We start from the raw sequence: 13613 nt of genomic DNA on the forward strand, positions 1-13613 counted from the left end.
ATGGAGGACCCTGCAGAGGTCTGTGCTGTCTCCCACTCTCACCCATCAGGATGAGAGTGACAGCCTGGGTGAGGCCCAGGCATCTGTATTCCTCCCAGCTCCCAGAAGATGACCACACACAAGCGGGGAGGAAGCTAGTCTCTGAGGTCACTGCTTAGACCAGGGCTTGCCCAGTATTTCCTCTTAAACCCAGATAAATATTTCAGGTTTTCTGAGACTCTGCAGCCTCTGTTGTGATTGCTCAAAGTGACAAAGCAGCCACAGATAGACAATATGTGTGTGCACAGGTGTGGTGGCCACACTCTTCTAAAACGTCATCTATGAATATTTGAATTTCCCATCAGTTTCTCAGAGAATATAATATTGATGATTTTTCAAATATTTGTTTAAACCACCGAAACATGGTAAGACTGTTCTTCGCTTATGAGCCATATAAAAATAAGTAGGGGCTGAGCTTGCCCCATGGGCCACAGCCTACAAGCCCTGCTCTAACCAATGGTTCTCAGGGTGGTTCTGCATCAAGTTGGCCGGAGACTTATAACAGATCCAGAGACATCAGCCCCAGCCCATGAGATCCCAGTGAACTGACTCAAGCCCTATCAAGATGCTTCCCCAAATGAAGTCTACGGATCTTCAAGGTTCACAAGCCTTGCAAGAATAAAGATTTGTGGGGCTGGATAGGATCCAGAGAAAACGGCGGACAGATAGCAGCAGCTACGCAGGCTCTCTCCGAGACCCAGCTTAGAATCCAGGAATGGTGCAGAGGGAGGAATCCTAACCAAGAGGAGATATGCCCTGCTGACCCAAGAATGAACTGGGCTGAGAGATACCAACTGGGAATGCAATCCTGGTGCTATAACAGGAACAGATAAAGCCTGAGTGTGGAAGCTGGAGCCCGCGCCATTCAAAGCCGAGATTTGGGTTTCCTGCCGCTGCCGCTGCATCTGAATCGGCTCAGCAGGGAGAGAGATGTGCAAAAGCGCTGAGAACAGGAATCGGTAAACGGAGTTAAGAGCTGGGCAGGCAGGGAGCCGTGCGACCTCCGGTGAGTGAGGGAAACTTGGACTCTCCCACGGTCTAGGAGGCACCAACAGAGGACATTCTGGGACCGGGCAGACTTGCTGGAACAGGGAGCTATAGTGACTTCAGTCACATATCCCCCTCTCAAGCGGGATTGGTGAGCAGTGCTTAGCCTACGTGATGCTGCTGTCTGAGACCCAGTAGGCTAGCACAACCCAGATCCCAGCGCCTGAATGTGCACCCTAGCGGTGAGGCCTTTCCGTAGGTTGACCTGGAGGGGCAGGCCCCGCATAGACTGCCTGGTCCATAACTCCCTGGTGCGCTGCGGTGGGCGGGAACACCTAGCTGGCGCAATTCAGTCAGACTGTGGCCGATAGGGAAGGAAGCTGGGCCTCCTATATACGCTTGCATATATAAAGAACGAAGAATATGGGAAGAGGGAGCAACAAGAAAGGCTCCTCGGCCCCTAATCCTGAGAAACAGGCAACAGCAGACACGCCAATAGACATAAAAGGCTATCTCCAGAGCCTCATAGACGAGTTCAGGAATGAAGTTATTAATGACCGGAAGCAAGACATAAGCAGAATAGTCAGAGAAATGCTAAGCACCACCCAAGAAAAAGCAGATGGTGGAATGGAAGAACAGAAAAAGAGGGGAGAATTATTTGATGGAGAAAATAGAGAACACGTAGAATACGTGAAGCAGGTTCAAAGAGATTACCAGGAACTAAAAACTATCGAAAACTGGCATAACAGCTTGAAAGAAACTAAGGACAGATTATCTGAACTGGAGGGCAGATTTGTAATATGGGAGCATGAAATGAAAAACTTCTTAAAAATAACAAAAAAACAAACAGCAACAATACAAAAACTAGAAGATGATAAGAGGATCTATAACATAAGAATTAAGAACATAAGAAGTGGGAACACAAACAAATGGACTACAAAAGCTATTCACAGAAATAATCCAAGAGAATTTCCCTAATTTAGCAAATGGTAAAGATACTCAGGTATATGAGGCATACAGGACTCCAGCTACCTACAACCCAAATAGAGCTACAGCCAGTCAAATAATAATCAAAATTCCAGAAATCCAATATAAGAACAGAACATTAAAAGCTGTCAGAGACAAGAAACAAATCACTTATAAGGGAACACCCATCAGAATTACAGCAGACTTCTCGGCACAAACCATCAAATCATGAAGAGCATGGGGGGAAATAATTCAAACTTTGAAAGATAATAACCTCCAGCCAAGATTGAGATATCCTGTACAACTATCCCTGGAAATTGATGGAAAAACAAGGTGCTTTCAGGATAAAGAGGAACTAGGGGAATATGCAACCACCAATTCAACTCTACAGAGAATACTGCAGGATATTCTAAAAAAGAAAAATATGAAGAATCCAGAAATAGTAGCAGAGAGGCCACAATGAATGGAGCAGAAAACAAAATGAAGAAGACAAGCTGACAACTAATGACAGAAAAAGAGCTCAAGAGAAATGAGGCAGAGAAGATTGGATGATAAGAACAGCTATCTTGGAGAAAACGACGTCATAATAGGTAGTGCTTATTCTGAAGTCCCATAAGCTTTTGTTCTTCTGTCTTCATAGGTCTTAACATGATGTATCTTATTGGATTTTATTATATGTGATAGTATAAACAAAAACTTTTATAGACAAGGAGATTATACAGAAACTATAGTTCATTATCTGTTAGTTGATTCTAAATACCCTGTAATACTATCATTCTCTTGAATGGCTATACATTGTGTTGATATATTTGATGCTACAGTATACGAAGTTATACTCAACAATCTCAAGGAAAGAGACAATATGGTAACTACTTTTATGTTGGGATTATCTTGTGGTGAAACACTAATTTGCTTAAATGGTTATGTATTGATCTGCACTGTTTAGTTGTTATGCCCTCTTTTATCTCAATCTCCATTTTATTATTTACTTTTTTATTTTTATCTTTTTAATTAAAGGAAAAATAAATTTTTTTAAAAAGCAGGATATATTATAGTAACCCATTTTGATATTCTATTAACTTGATTTGAAGCCCTGTATTGCTCTCACCATCTTGTTTTGACTGATGTTCTTCTATTCTGCTTTGCTTGATAGTACCAGGTTTGAAAGTTTAGGCAACAGCTGTGAAGATAGTGGGATTCATTATGATGCCCATACTGGTTGACTATTATCTACTTTTGAAGACCTGTAATGTCTCCAATGTTTTGGTTTTGTTGGTTTCGTTCTTTACTGTTTTGTTCAATTTTATTATAACTGATGATATAGGCAATTCTATTTGAGATAGCGGGAGGCATTATGGTAACCATTGATGATCACCTTGTATCATGTTTTTACATTATCTATTATGTTCAACCTTTTGATTTAACCGATTTTGTTCTGTTAAGTCACATTTGGTTTTACTCTCTTTCAAAAAAAGCAATAAGAACTGTGGGAGCAATAAAACCCAAAATGTGTAATAGTCATTGTACAAAAGAGAAGAAAAGAAAGTGCTCTAAATGGTATAACTGCATGTAAATTTAAGTGTATAAGATAGGCAATGATATTACTGAGTTTTGTTGGATCATTGAACAGAACTGTTTGCAGTCTCGCTGTTTGAATGTCCACTTTATATGCTTTAATCTTGTAACTTGAACAAATATTTCTAAGGTGACAATATGTAATCCATTAACTAGTGAAGCACTCAGGAGACACTGCTCTAAATCTTTCATTCAAGAACACTAGGTACTACTACTTAAATTCATAATGTTACAGCAAATATAAGAAAAAATAAGTCAAAATCAGAAAACAGTGATTCTTATTTTTAAAAAACCCATCAAATTCCTGACGATCAAGTGGCAAGCCTCTGCAAGGCTCCCTGTGCCTGCACGCGTGCCTGAGTCGTCAAGATGCCACAAAGGAATGTCAGCTCGGCCCAAGGGGTAGTGTAGGAGGAGCCCAAGAGAACACCGTCCAGGCTGTCAACTAAACCTGCTCCTGCCAAAAAAGGCAGTGAGAAAGGATAAATCTTCAGGCAAAAAAGCACAAGCAAAAGGGAAAGGGGAGCAAAGGGAAAACAGACCAAAGCAGCTCATCAAGAAATGGAGGAAGGGGCTGGGGATTTAGCTCAGCGGCATAAGCACCTGCCTTGCAAACAGATGGTTGTGAGTTCGATCCCCAGTACCGATTTAAAAAAAAAAAGAAACGGAGGAAGATTTACTCATGGAAAATGGGGGAAGGAAAACCAGGGGAGTGAGGCCTCTGCCAGAAGCCGAGTCCGATCAGCCACACGCCGGGGGCCTCTCAGGCATCTCTGCTACCTTTCTGTGCAATCCTGATGAATATTTCCATCAACTATTTTGTAAATGTTAAGTTTTTAGTAGCTCTAGTGACACTTTTAAAAAGGAGGGCATCCCACCTCATTGCATTTTTTAAGGGTAAATGATTTTTTAGAGGTAAAGTCATTCACTAGCTGTGTATTTTTTGGTACAGCTAGAAAACAGTGGGATACTGAATTATGGCAGGCTTTGACTGTCTGGGTGCCAGCTTAACACTTCATAGGTGAGGGTTAGTTTTATATCCTGCAACACAAAGCACATGAAAGGGCAATTTGGAATCATAGTCATGCATTTAATATGTCTTGGGTATTTTAAATAACTTCTATTCTCATGTTGTTTTTAGTGGACTTGTTTCCTAAAGAAAACTACTTCCTGATGGTTGCCCTGTCAGAATCCTGTACACTTCCTCTCATCTTTGGTCATGGTAGTCCAATTTGCTTAATTTTGTTAATGTGCTGTGAAAGATAAAAAATTTGAGTGAGTGGTATATATGATAGAAAACTGTAAATTGGTGGAATGTGAGTAACACTTTATCAGCATATGAAGACAACTGGTATTTAATGCTCTAAAAATCTGCCTCCAAATTTGAAGTTGGAAAGTCACTGGAACACTGAAAAAACAATACATGGCTTTTTAGACTTTTTGGTACCTGTGTGAAGAGTGGTGTACAACATGCAATGTCTGTACTGATTTTCAACACAACCAATAAAATCTCAAACATGGAAGACAAAAAACTTCAAACTTTTGATAATGTGAACAAATTTTTTAAAATCCACAAAAGGGAGGAGGGACACAATGATGAACCTAAAAAAAGATAAAAAAATGTTTCTGCAAAGTCAAGCCTAACATAAATGATGCAGAAAATGACAACATATCTGCTATGGAAGAAACAGAAAGAATTATTAATGTCCCCCATTCCCAAGAATTACTATGCAGGGAAGAATTACTAAGACCCTTAATTCCCATGGAAGAATTAGTAACACTGTCCCCATTAGCAACACCCTCACTGCCATGGAAGAATTAGTAACACCCCCATTCCCATGGAAGGATTGGCAACACCCCCATTCCCATGGAAGAATCAGCAACACCCCCATTCCCACGGAAGGATTAGTGACACCCCCCATTCCCATGAAAGAATTAGCAGCACCCCCATTCCTATGGAAGGATTAGCAACAACCCCATTCCCATGGAACAATTAGCAACACCCTCACTGCCATGGAAGAATTAGTAACACCCCCATTTCCATGGAAGGATTGGCAGCACTCCCATTCCCATGGAAGAATCAGCAACACCCCCATTCCCATGGAAGGATTAGTGACACCCCCCCTATTCCCATGAAAGAATTAGCAGCACCCCCATTCCTATGGAAGGATTAGCAACACCTCCCATTCCCTAAGGAATTACTCACGCACTCTCCCCCCACCCCACTCCTATTTGAAGAAAACTAGATAGAATCCAGGGTCTCAGGAGATGTACTGGTGGATGCTGAAACTTAAGAAAAAAACCTAAAAGACGTTTATCACTGTCACCTAGTTAGGGACAGTGGGTACTCTGCAAACAAAAGGGGTATGCACTGAAAAGACCTAAACACAGTTGTCCAAAACAACTCTTCCACAGAAAGGAAAGCTTCATTTCCATGGCAACAGTAGCAGTCAGCAGATCACAGCAAGAAGCCCTGTACTGCGAAGGTTCTGCCTACCCTGCAGGAGAAGGAACGTTCCGTCAAAGGACACCAAAGGCCATGAGGCAGCACTGAAGAGCAAAGACAGTCAAACCTCCCTCTCCCTCACCCTGAGCTTCTCACGCACACCAGAGCATCTCAACAGGTGTTGCTACCAGCTAGACTAACACTGCCCTGAGACAATGAAGGCCAGACCACAAGCTAGAGGCATGACAAAATAAGCCCTGCTACCTTGCCAGCTCTGCCCACAAGGGAAAGAGACCAACCGGTCATACGATCTCACTGCTCCACCTGGCTAGAGCCTGTACGTTAGGCTTTAGGGGACAGGCTATGTGGAAGGGTAGCACATCAAGTCCAAGGACAACAGAAAAGTGGTGCTGCTCCACGTTCACTTAAGGCAAACCACACCAACGCCGCAAGTCCTAATCCAGCAAACCCTCCACTCAAGAAAACATTTCAAAGTCAGAATCTCCCGAGAATCAGCCATACTGGAACTTGGGGGCCTGACCAAGAAAGCAAGGAGCCATCCTTCATGGTAAGCAGTACCAGTGCCAAGAGCGCACCAGGTTGAGAACAAGTCAGCGTCTCCTGAGATGAGCCATGCCAGAACTTGGGTGATGACCAAGAAGGCAATGAGCCGAACTTTCTGATAGGTGGTGCGAGCTGCAGGTGCACCAGGGAGAAAGTCAGTGTCTCTCCCGAGCCTACCTGCTGCACGCAGGCTGAGAATCCAACATCCCGTAGCCCCCTTCCCGTTAGCAACTGGATGGTGCTGAGGTCAGCCAGAGTTGATAGCAACTAAGGCTCATAAAATACTTAAATGCTTGTATTGTTGGGTTGATTTTGCTGACCTGGGGCCAGAGGTCTTGGGAGGATGACCGTATGCCATATAGCAAATATGGGGGATACCTTTCTGTCTTCTCTTTGAAGGCAAATATTGTTTTCACTGCTTTGCTTTGTTCTGATTGTTTTTCTCTATTAAATATTGTCTGATAGGTTTTATATCTGTATTTGGTTTGATTTTGCTATACGTGATTGAATGGACAGCTACTGTGACAATAACGAGATATACTAAGGTACCTATTATTGTTAAGCCTGTATCCTGCCCTGAAGTTCTGTACCAATTTCACTGCATTGTCTCGATTGGCTTTGTTCTGTCTTGTTTTGTTGTACTGTACTACCTTTAAATTAAAAAAAAAAAAAAAAGCAAAGGCTTCATGTTGATAATTCACTGAGACAAGCATTTCATTAACTTCACTAAATAAAATTTTCATGTTTTACTTACTGAGTTTCATAAAATATTTCTCATATCAATTCTATTACACGTTTTTAAAGTGAGAGCAAATGAGCTTTTAAAATCCTAATGAGTCTGGTATGGTAGTGCATGCCTATAATCCCAGTCCTGGGGAGGCTGAGGCAGAAGAATTGCTGCAAATTCAAGGTTAGCCTGGGCTACAAAAGTGAGTTCAAAGGCCAGCATGGACAACATAATGAGTCCCTGTGTATAAAACAGAACAAAATAAGATAAAATAAAAAATTCTATTTGACTCAATGAATTGAAATTAGAAATACTGAATAAAAGCGAAAAGATATTGCATTCAAGCTGAACACAGTGGTCCATGCCCATAGGCCCAGCTACGTGACAGGTGGATCTCTTGAGGCCAATTTCAACAACAGAGAGAGCTGAGATTATATGACATAGTAATTGAAATATCTGACACAACGTACACTCAGCAGACTGTAACTCTAAGATCTTAAGAGACTTTTTCTGCATATATTGTCCTCTACAGTATATACCAGATTCTAACCTATCAAAATCAAAAAAGACAGGGAACAATTTTAAATGAGAAAAATAACTGAATCAGAGTTCCCAACCAGGGAAATAAAAAGCCAAGAGAGGTGAACAGCTTGAGGTCACAGGATCCGAAAAGCCTTTGGCAGCAGTTGAGCCCAACTCCTCCCACCACACTGCGTCACCCCTCCGCTTGCCACAGCAGGAGGAGACCCTGTGTCCTGAGGAGACTCAGACCAGGTTCCCGCTTATGTGCAACAGCATCACCTAACTCTGGTTCCAGCACATTTCCCTATAAACCGTCGACACCTGTGCCAAGCCACCTGCTATGAGACCATGCAAGCTGTTCTCCCAAGGAAACCCACACCCATCTGGTGTGAGGGACAACTACAAGATTTTAACTGCAGCGTGTTCCTAGAGGAGCACCAAAGGGCTAACACCCCCACACACATCGCCCTGTACTTTCAAGGTCTCCTTATTCCCAAGCAGATGCACGCATATGCACTCAGACACATAAACACTAAAAAACATTTAGGAAATGGAGGCTGTGGGGTCTCTAAGTCAGTTTCCAAAGCAAACCACATTCAGTTCAGGTAGGCACACTCCCAAGCATGTCATCTCCAGCAGAAACTTTAACACAACCATGCAGTGCATGGACACTAAGTGAGCTGAGATAGTTATTCTCAGTAATCTTTTATGAAAACTCAATGTTTTCACAATTTGGAGAAATACGTGCTTAGGTTGGGCATGGTTGTGCACGCCTGTGATCCCAAACAACTTGAGGAAAAAGACCCACAGAAATGTCCTAGTCACAGGAACAAGAGGAAGTCATCTCTACGGGACAGAGGAGCCCAGCCAAGGAGCAGAGGAGCCTGATGACTTCCAGCATCTCCCGACTGAGCTACAAGTGACACACAGGCTGAGATCTACACCTTTGGAAGGAAGTAGTAACCAGGGACACTGGAAATCTTACAATAAAGTAATGTTAGTACAAACAGGAAACATATGACTTTCCTACAATATGATTGACCCCTGCCTCAGGAAAATCAAGGTCCACCATTTTCTTTTTTTTTATAAATTATTTTTACTACAATCCTTCAGATGCAATCTGTATATGTGCCAGCCCCAGATGAATGTAATCATTATGTACTACAAACACATATTTTTAAAAAAAACTGTAAAACATTAAATTAAAAAATAAAAATTATACTTACCACAATCCATTCAGCAATGTTTTCATAGAGCTGTGGGCTAAAAATTGCCTTTTTAAGCCTAGCTAGAGGCCCATCAGCATCCACTAATCTGCAGCGCATGAAAACATCACAGTAGCCCCTGAAGTCATTGCACGGAGAGCCGGGCTGCAGCGTGATGGTGCGGCCATTGAAGTGCCTGCTCCACTGCACAGAGCCGGTGCTGGCGCAGGTAGAGGGCTCCACTGGAAGAGAAGCACTACATGTGAGCAGAGACTGGGTTTCAGGAAGGAACCGCTGGGGAGGACAGAGGGAAGGAAGAGACTGCCTAAGGGTGTATGTTAAGCATCTCTTCGCTAGCACAGCAGGACTACACCTTCAATACTGCAGGTTCGCTGCTACAGCACAAGCAAACAACAGGAGTCCTGATGGGGGCCTGGGAAGGCTTCAAACCTTTGAACTCTGTCTCAGTGAAGTAATGCTCTGTCTAGTGCATCACCCTGAAACACCGCAGAGATCGTACTGCTGGAGACAGAATGCTGTGTTATTTTTAAACTTTTCTCAAAAAAAAAAAAAAAACAGATTTAGCTAGAAACTCTCGGCCCAAACTGTATGTCAAAGTGTAATGCTTACAACTTGGGAGAAAATGGTGGTTTGTGAACGAGTTTACGCTGCTGCATCAGCAAAGCCTTACTTTTCTTCATGCAGCAGACATGGCAGAGCTCCTTGTCATCTTTGCCATCAGAACTGGCACAGGTACACTCCTCCAAGTCGTACTTCTCACAGATGGAGCCTGCACATTGCTGGAACAAAAGACAGGTTATTCCGACCCCATGCAGCCAGCCCTGGCATTCACAGGGAGGTACACGCCCTCAGTGTCAAAATAACTAAGCAGAAACAATGCAACAAACCCAGAGCCGGGAGTATGGCTCAGAGGTGGAGCACTTGCCTGGCATAAGCACCGCAAAGCAAGGCAAAACACACAGATGAACTGGAACTCGATCATACAAACACATTTTTAAAAAGGCAGTGGCAACAAGAAAACCTACACTTGAACAAACGCAGAACTTCGTGTTGGTTATTATGGCTCCTCTGTGAGCAGAGAAAAATGGAATTTGCTTCATGTGGACGGAAGTGATAGCCATGAAAGCTTTCAAGATCTCATATTCAGAGAAAATGATTAGAAGAGTTCTTTTATTTAGGCAACAGAAATATTAATTTGTAAAATTTAAAAGCCTCATAGATAAAGTGGCACATCTAGCTGCCCTGCTCCATTCCTCAGGGAGCAGCAAACACTCAAGCCTGAGAAGATGCAAGGCAAGGCCGCAGCAAACAGAGCCCCCTAGCCGCTCATGCCACTCAATAGGCCTGGCTTTGTGGGAAACAGCTGGCTGTCACTGCCACAGCCACCAGGATTAGCCCCTCCACGTAGCTTTAAGTGTGTGCAATTATTCTGAAAAAGTAGGCTCGATACAATTAAAATTGAGGCACGCAGACCTAAGCACTCACCCCATTAATGCACACTTGCGTGTGCCGGTTACAATCTGTGAAGTTGGGCTTGGGGTCAGATGCCGGGCACAGCGCCGTGATGCCGTTACAGACCCCCTCGCGCGCACAGTCGGAGTCATCTCGGCACTTCTCCAACTTTGACTTGAATGTGCACTGCGCCGTGCAGCAGGGACCTTGACTCGGACTGGAAGAAACATTCAGTGACTCCACAGAATAGCCAGGTGTTTGCTAAACACTGAGATGGTCTTAAGTCTTAAATCACAAATCTCATCTTTTAAATCATACGCATGTTACTGGTACACAACTATAACTGTGGTTAAAAAGATGCTACTGTCCAGAAACACTCTAGTGAGGACAGGAACGTGGTAAGCATGTGGTGTTTACAGTGAGTGTGTACTCAAGTCAGCCTTCTTTCTCTAGCTGCCCTCTGTGGCAGGCTATAAGGGAAGACGGATATCATGTTTAGCAACTTACCAGTGTTTATTCACAATTATATTACGCATTAGTCAATTTATCAGTTTTTCTCTCATTTTTATGCTAAAATCGAACTAGACTACATGGGCCAGCCAATTGTAAATATTGTCATTCTATATTCTTCTGCTTATAATTCATCACTACTGATATAATCTGACAAGTAACTATATAAAGCTAAATCACAAAGTGCACGCACCCTGTAATCAGTGAAAGTTTAGAATCTAAAACCCTAGAAGATAATCGCATTTTTCACATTGAGAATAAATTACATGCATTCTACAGAGCAGCCTTTCTAGGACCTTGTCACGCCCACCGCACCAATCACGGGCAGTTCAAACAGCCAACAACAGGGTACTCCAGGTCATGTGGGGAAAACGCGTAAAATAACAGACGACTAATAGCTTTGACAAAGCTCTGACCTGTGTGCACCTCCCGCTCCCGAGCCCCGAGCACCTGCACTGCTTCCCAGGCTTCAGTTTGCACTTCCGACCTGCTGGCTGGTTGGCGTCAAAGCAGCACTCATCCTTGCACTGGTCACTGTAGCCGCAGTCGCACTCTTCGCCCTGCTCTACCATCCCGTTGCCACAGATGGGCTGGCCAGACTCTGCAGAAAGCACAAAGAATCATCCAGCTCCTGCCAACAGCATAAATATACAGACAAGGTCCTATTTAAATGCAAGACTTCCAACAGATACATTATTTTCTATTACGTAAGGAGGGGCCAATGCACTTCTTCATCTCCTGGAATCCCTACAAAGCAGCATGAGTTTTGTTTGACAGGCTGCAGTGCTGGGATCACAGGATGTGCCACCATGCTCAGCTGTGTGGTTATTTTTAAAGGTCTACTTCAGTCAGCAGGTTTACTATGGAAACTCCATCAACAAATGAAGAATCCATAATCTACAGAGTACTTCTTTACTGAAACCATAGATCTGGGCGTGGTGGTGCACACCTGTAATTCCCCGATTTGGGAGGCTGACCCAGGAGGACTGCCATGAGTCTGAGGCCATCCTGGGCCACATAGTGAGTCTAAGGCCAGCCTAAGCAATATAGTGAGACCTGGTCTCAAAAAAAAAGGGAAGCAAATAACCACAAATGTAAAATGTGGGGCTGGGGATTTAGCTCAGTGGCTCAAGTGCTTGCCTGGTAAGCACGAAGTCATGAGTTCAATCCCCAGTACCAAAAAAAAAACCAAACAAACAAACAAACAAAAAAAAAAAACAGTAAATATGAAAATATCAATGTAATTTCAATCAACTGCTATTAAAGAAAATAGCCTTTAAAAGTAAAGGCTAGAGTCTGTAAAAACAGTGAAAAAATACATGAGACCGTGGGAGAGAATATCTGCAAACTAGTATCTGAAGAATGACCAGTATCTAGACTACATACAGAAATTTCCAAACTCAGTCTATAAAAACATCCCACTAGATAGAAATGGCCCACCCTACATAACGACATTCCACCAAGGAAGTCATAGACAGTAAATAAGCACAGAAAGATGTTTAACACTGTCAGTCATCAGAGAAATCCAGGCTGAGACATGAAAAGCACGCTGGGCGTCAGGGCACGTGTCTGCAGGGCCAGCATCTGGGCGGCTACGGCAGGAGAATCACAAGTTTGAGGCCAGCCTGGGTTACACAACAAGACACTGTCTCAAAAATACTTCAGTGTACTCCTATCAAAATGACAGCGAGTAGCTGGGGATGTAGCTCATCAGCGTAAGCGCCTGCCTGGCAAGTGCGAGGTCGTGAGTTCGATCCTGGGTACCACAAAAAAAAAAAAAAAAAAAAAAAAAAAAGAATGACAGTGAAAACACATGGATGCTAACAATGCAGACACTAGCTTATGCACTGCTCATGACAACATAAAATAGTACAGCCACCTGGAAATCATTTGGCAATATGGCCCAAAAGAGTTACTAGTCTGCTAAGTGACTTGGTGGCATCTGCCCCAAAGGAATAAAAACCCACATTCACACAGAAAAAAACCTGTATGCGAATGCTCATAGCTGCTTGACTCTCATATCCAAACATGGGAGACAGCCTGAGGTCCTTTCACAGAAGAACGGTTAACCTGCCACATACACACACTTTAACACTACTCAGCAACACAAAAGAGTAATAAACTACTTAGATGAACCTCTAGGAAAATATGCAAGTGAAGAAAAACCACCCAAAAGGTTATTTACTGTGTGATTCAGTTAAGTAACATTTTTGTCTCATATTTTTTAAAATTTTATTTTTTTGGTAGCAGGCATTGAGCTCGAGATCTCATGCTTATAAGTAACATTTTTTTTTTTTTTGGTATGGGGATTAAACTCATGACCTCAAGCTTGCCCGGCAGGCATTTATGTCACTGGGCTAAATCCCCAGCCCTGTAAGTAACACTTTTGAAGTGACATCTTAAAATAAGGACTAAAATGTGCTGAGGCTGTAGTTCAGAAAGGCCCTAAATTCAATTCCCAGTACCACAAGGAGACAGAAAGACAATATTATAACCCATGGCAATGCCTGCAACTCTATTTATTTAATGGTGCCAGAAAATGAACTCACAACCTTGTGCTCACCAGGCAGGCACTGGCCTACAACTTTAAAATGTAACA

The 13613-nt window shown here is 42.9% G+C and overlaps 1 protein-coding gene across 5 annotated transcripts in view; it reads right to left on the reverse strand.

Moving 5' to 3' along the window:
• Adam10 (ADAM metallopeptidase domain 10) overlaps positions 1 to 13613 on the reverse strand; it is a 120295-nt gene that overhangs the window by 9289 nt on the left and 97393 nt on the right. For all 5 annotated transcript variants that reach the window (XM_063254092.1, XM_063254090.1, XM_063254091.1 and 2 more), the window contains 4 exons: positions 11465 to 11615; positions 10538 to 10721; positions 9723 to 9831; positions 9053 to 9273 (listed from right to left, as the gene is read on the reverse strand). In XM_063254092.1, the coding sequence (XP_063110162.1) occupies positions 9053 to 9273; positions 9723 to 9831; positions 10538 to 10721; positions 11465 to 11615 (665 nt within the window). The remainder of the gene's footprint in view (positions 1 to 9052; positions 9274 to 9722; positions 9832 to 10537; positions 10722 to 11464; positions 11616 to 13613) is intronic.

This window comes from Cavia porcellus, unplaced genomic scaffold (genome assembly GCF_034190915.1).
Source record: "Cavia porcellus strain 051 isolate PalLab524CR breed Dunkin Hartley unplaced genomic scaffold, mCavPor4.1 scaffold_8, whole genome shotgun sequence".
Classification (NCBI taxonomy): Eukaryota; Metazoa; Chordata; class Mammalia; order Rodentia; family Caviidae; genus Cavia; species Cavia porcellus.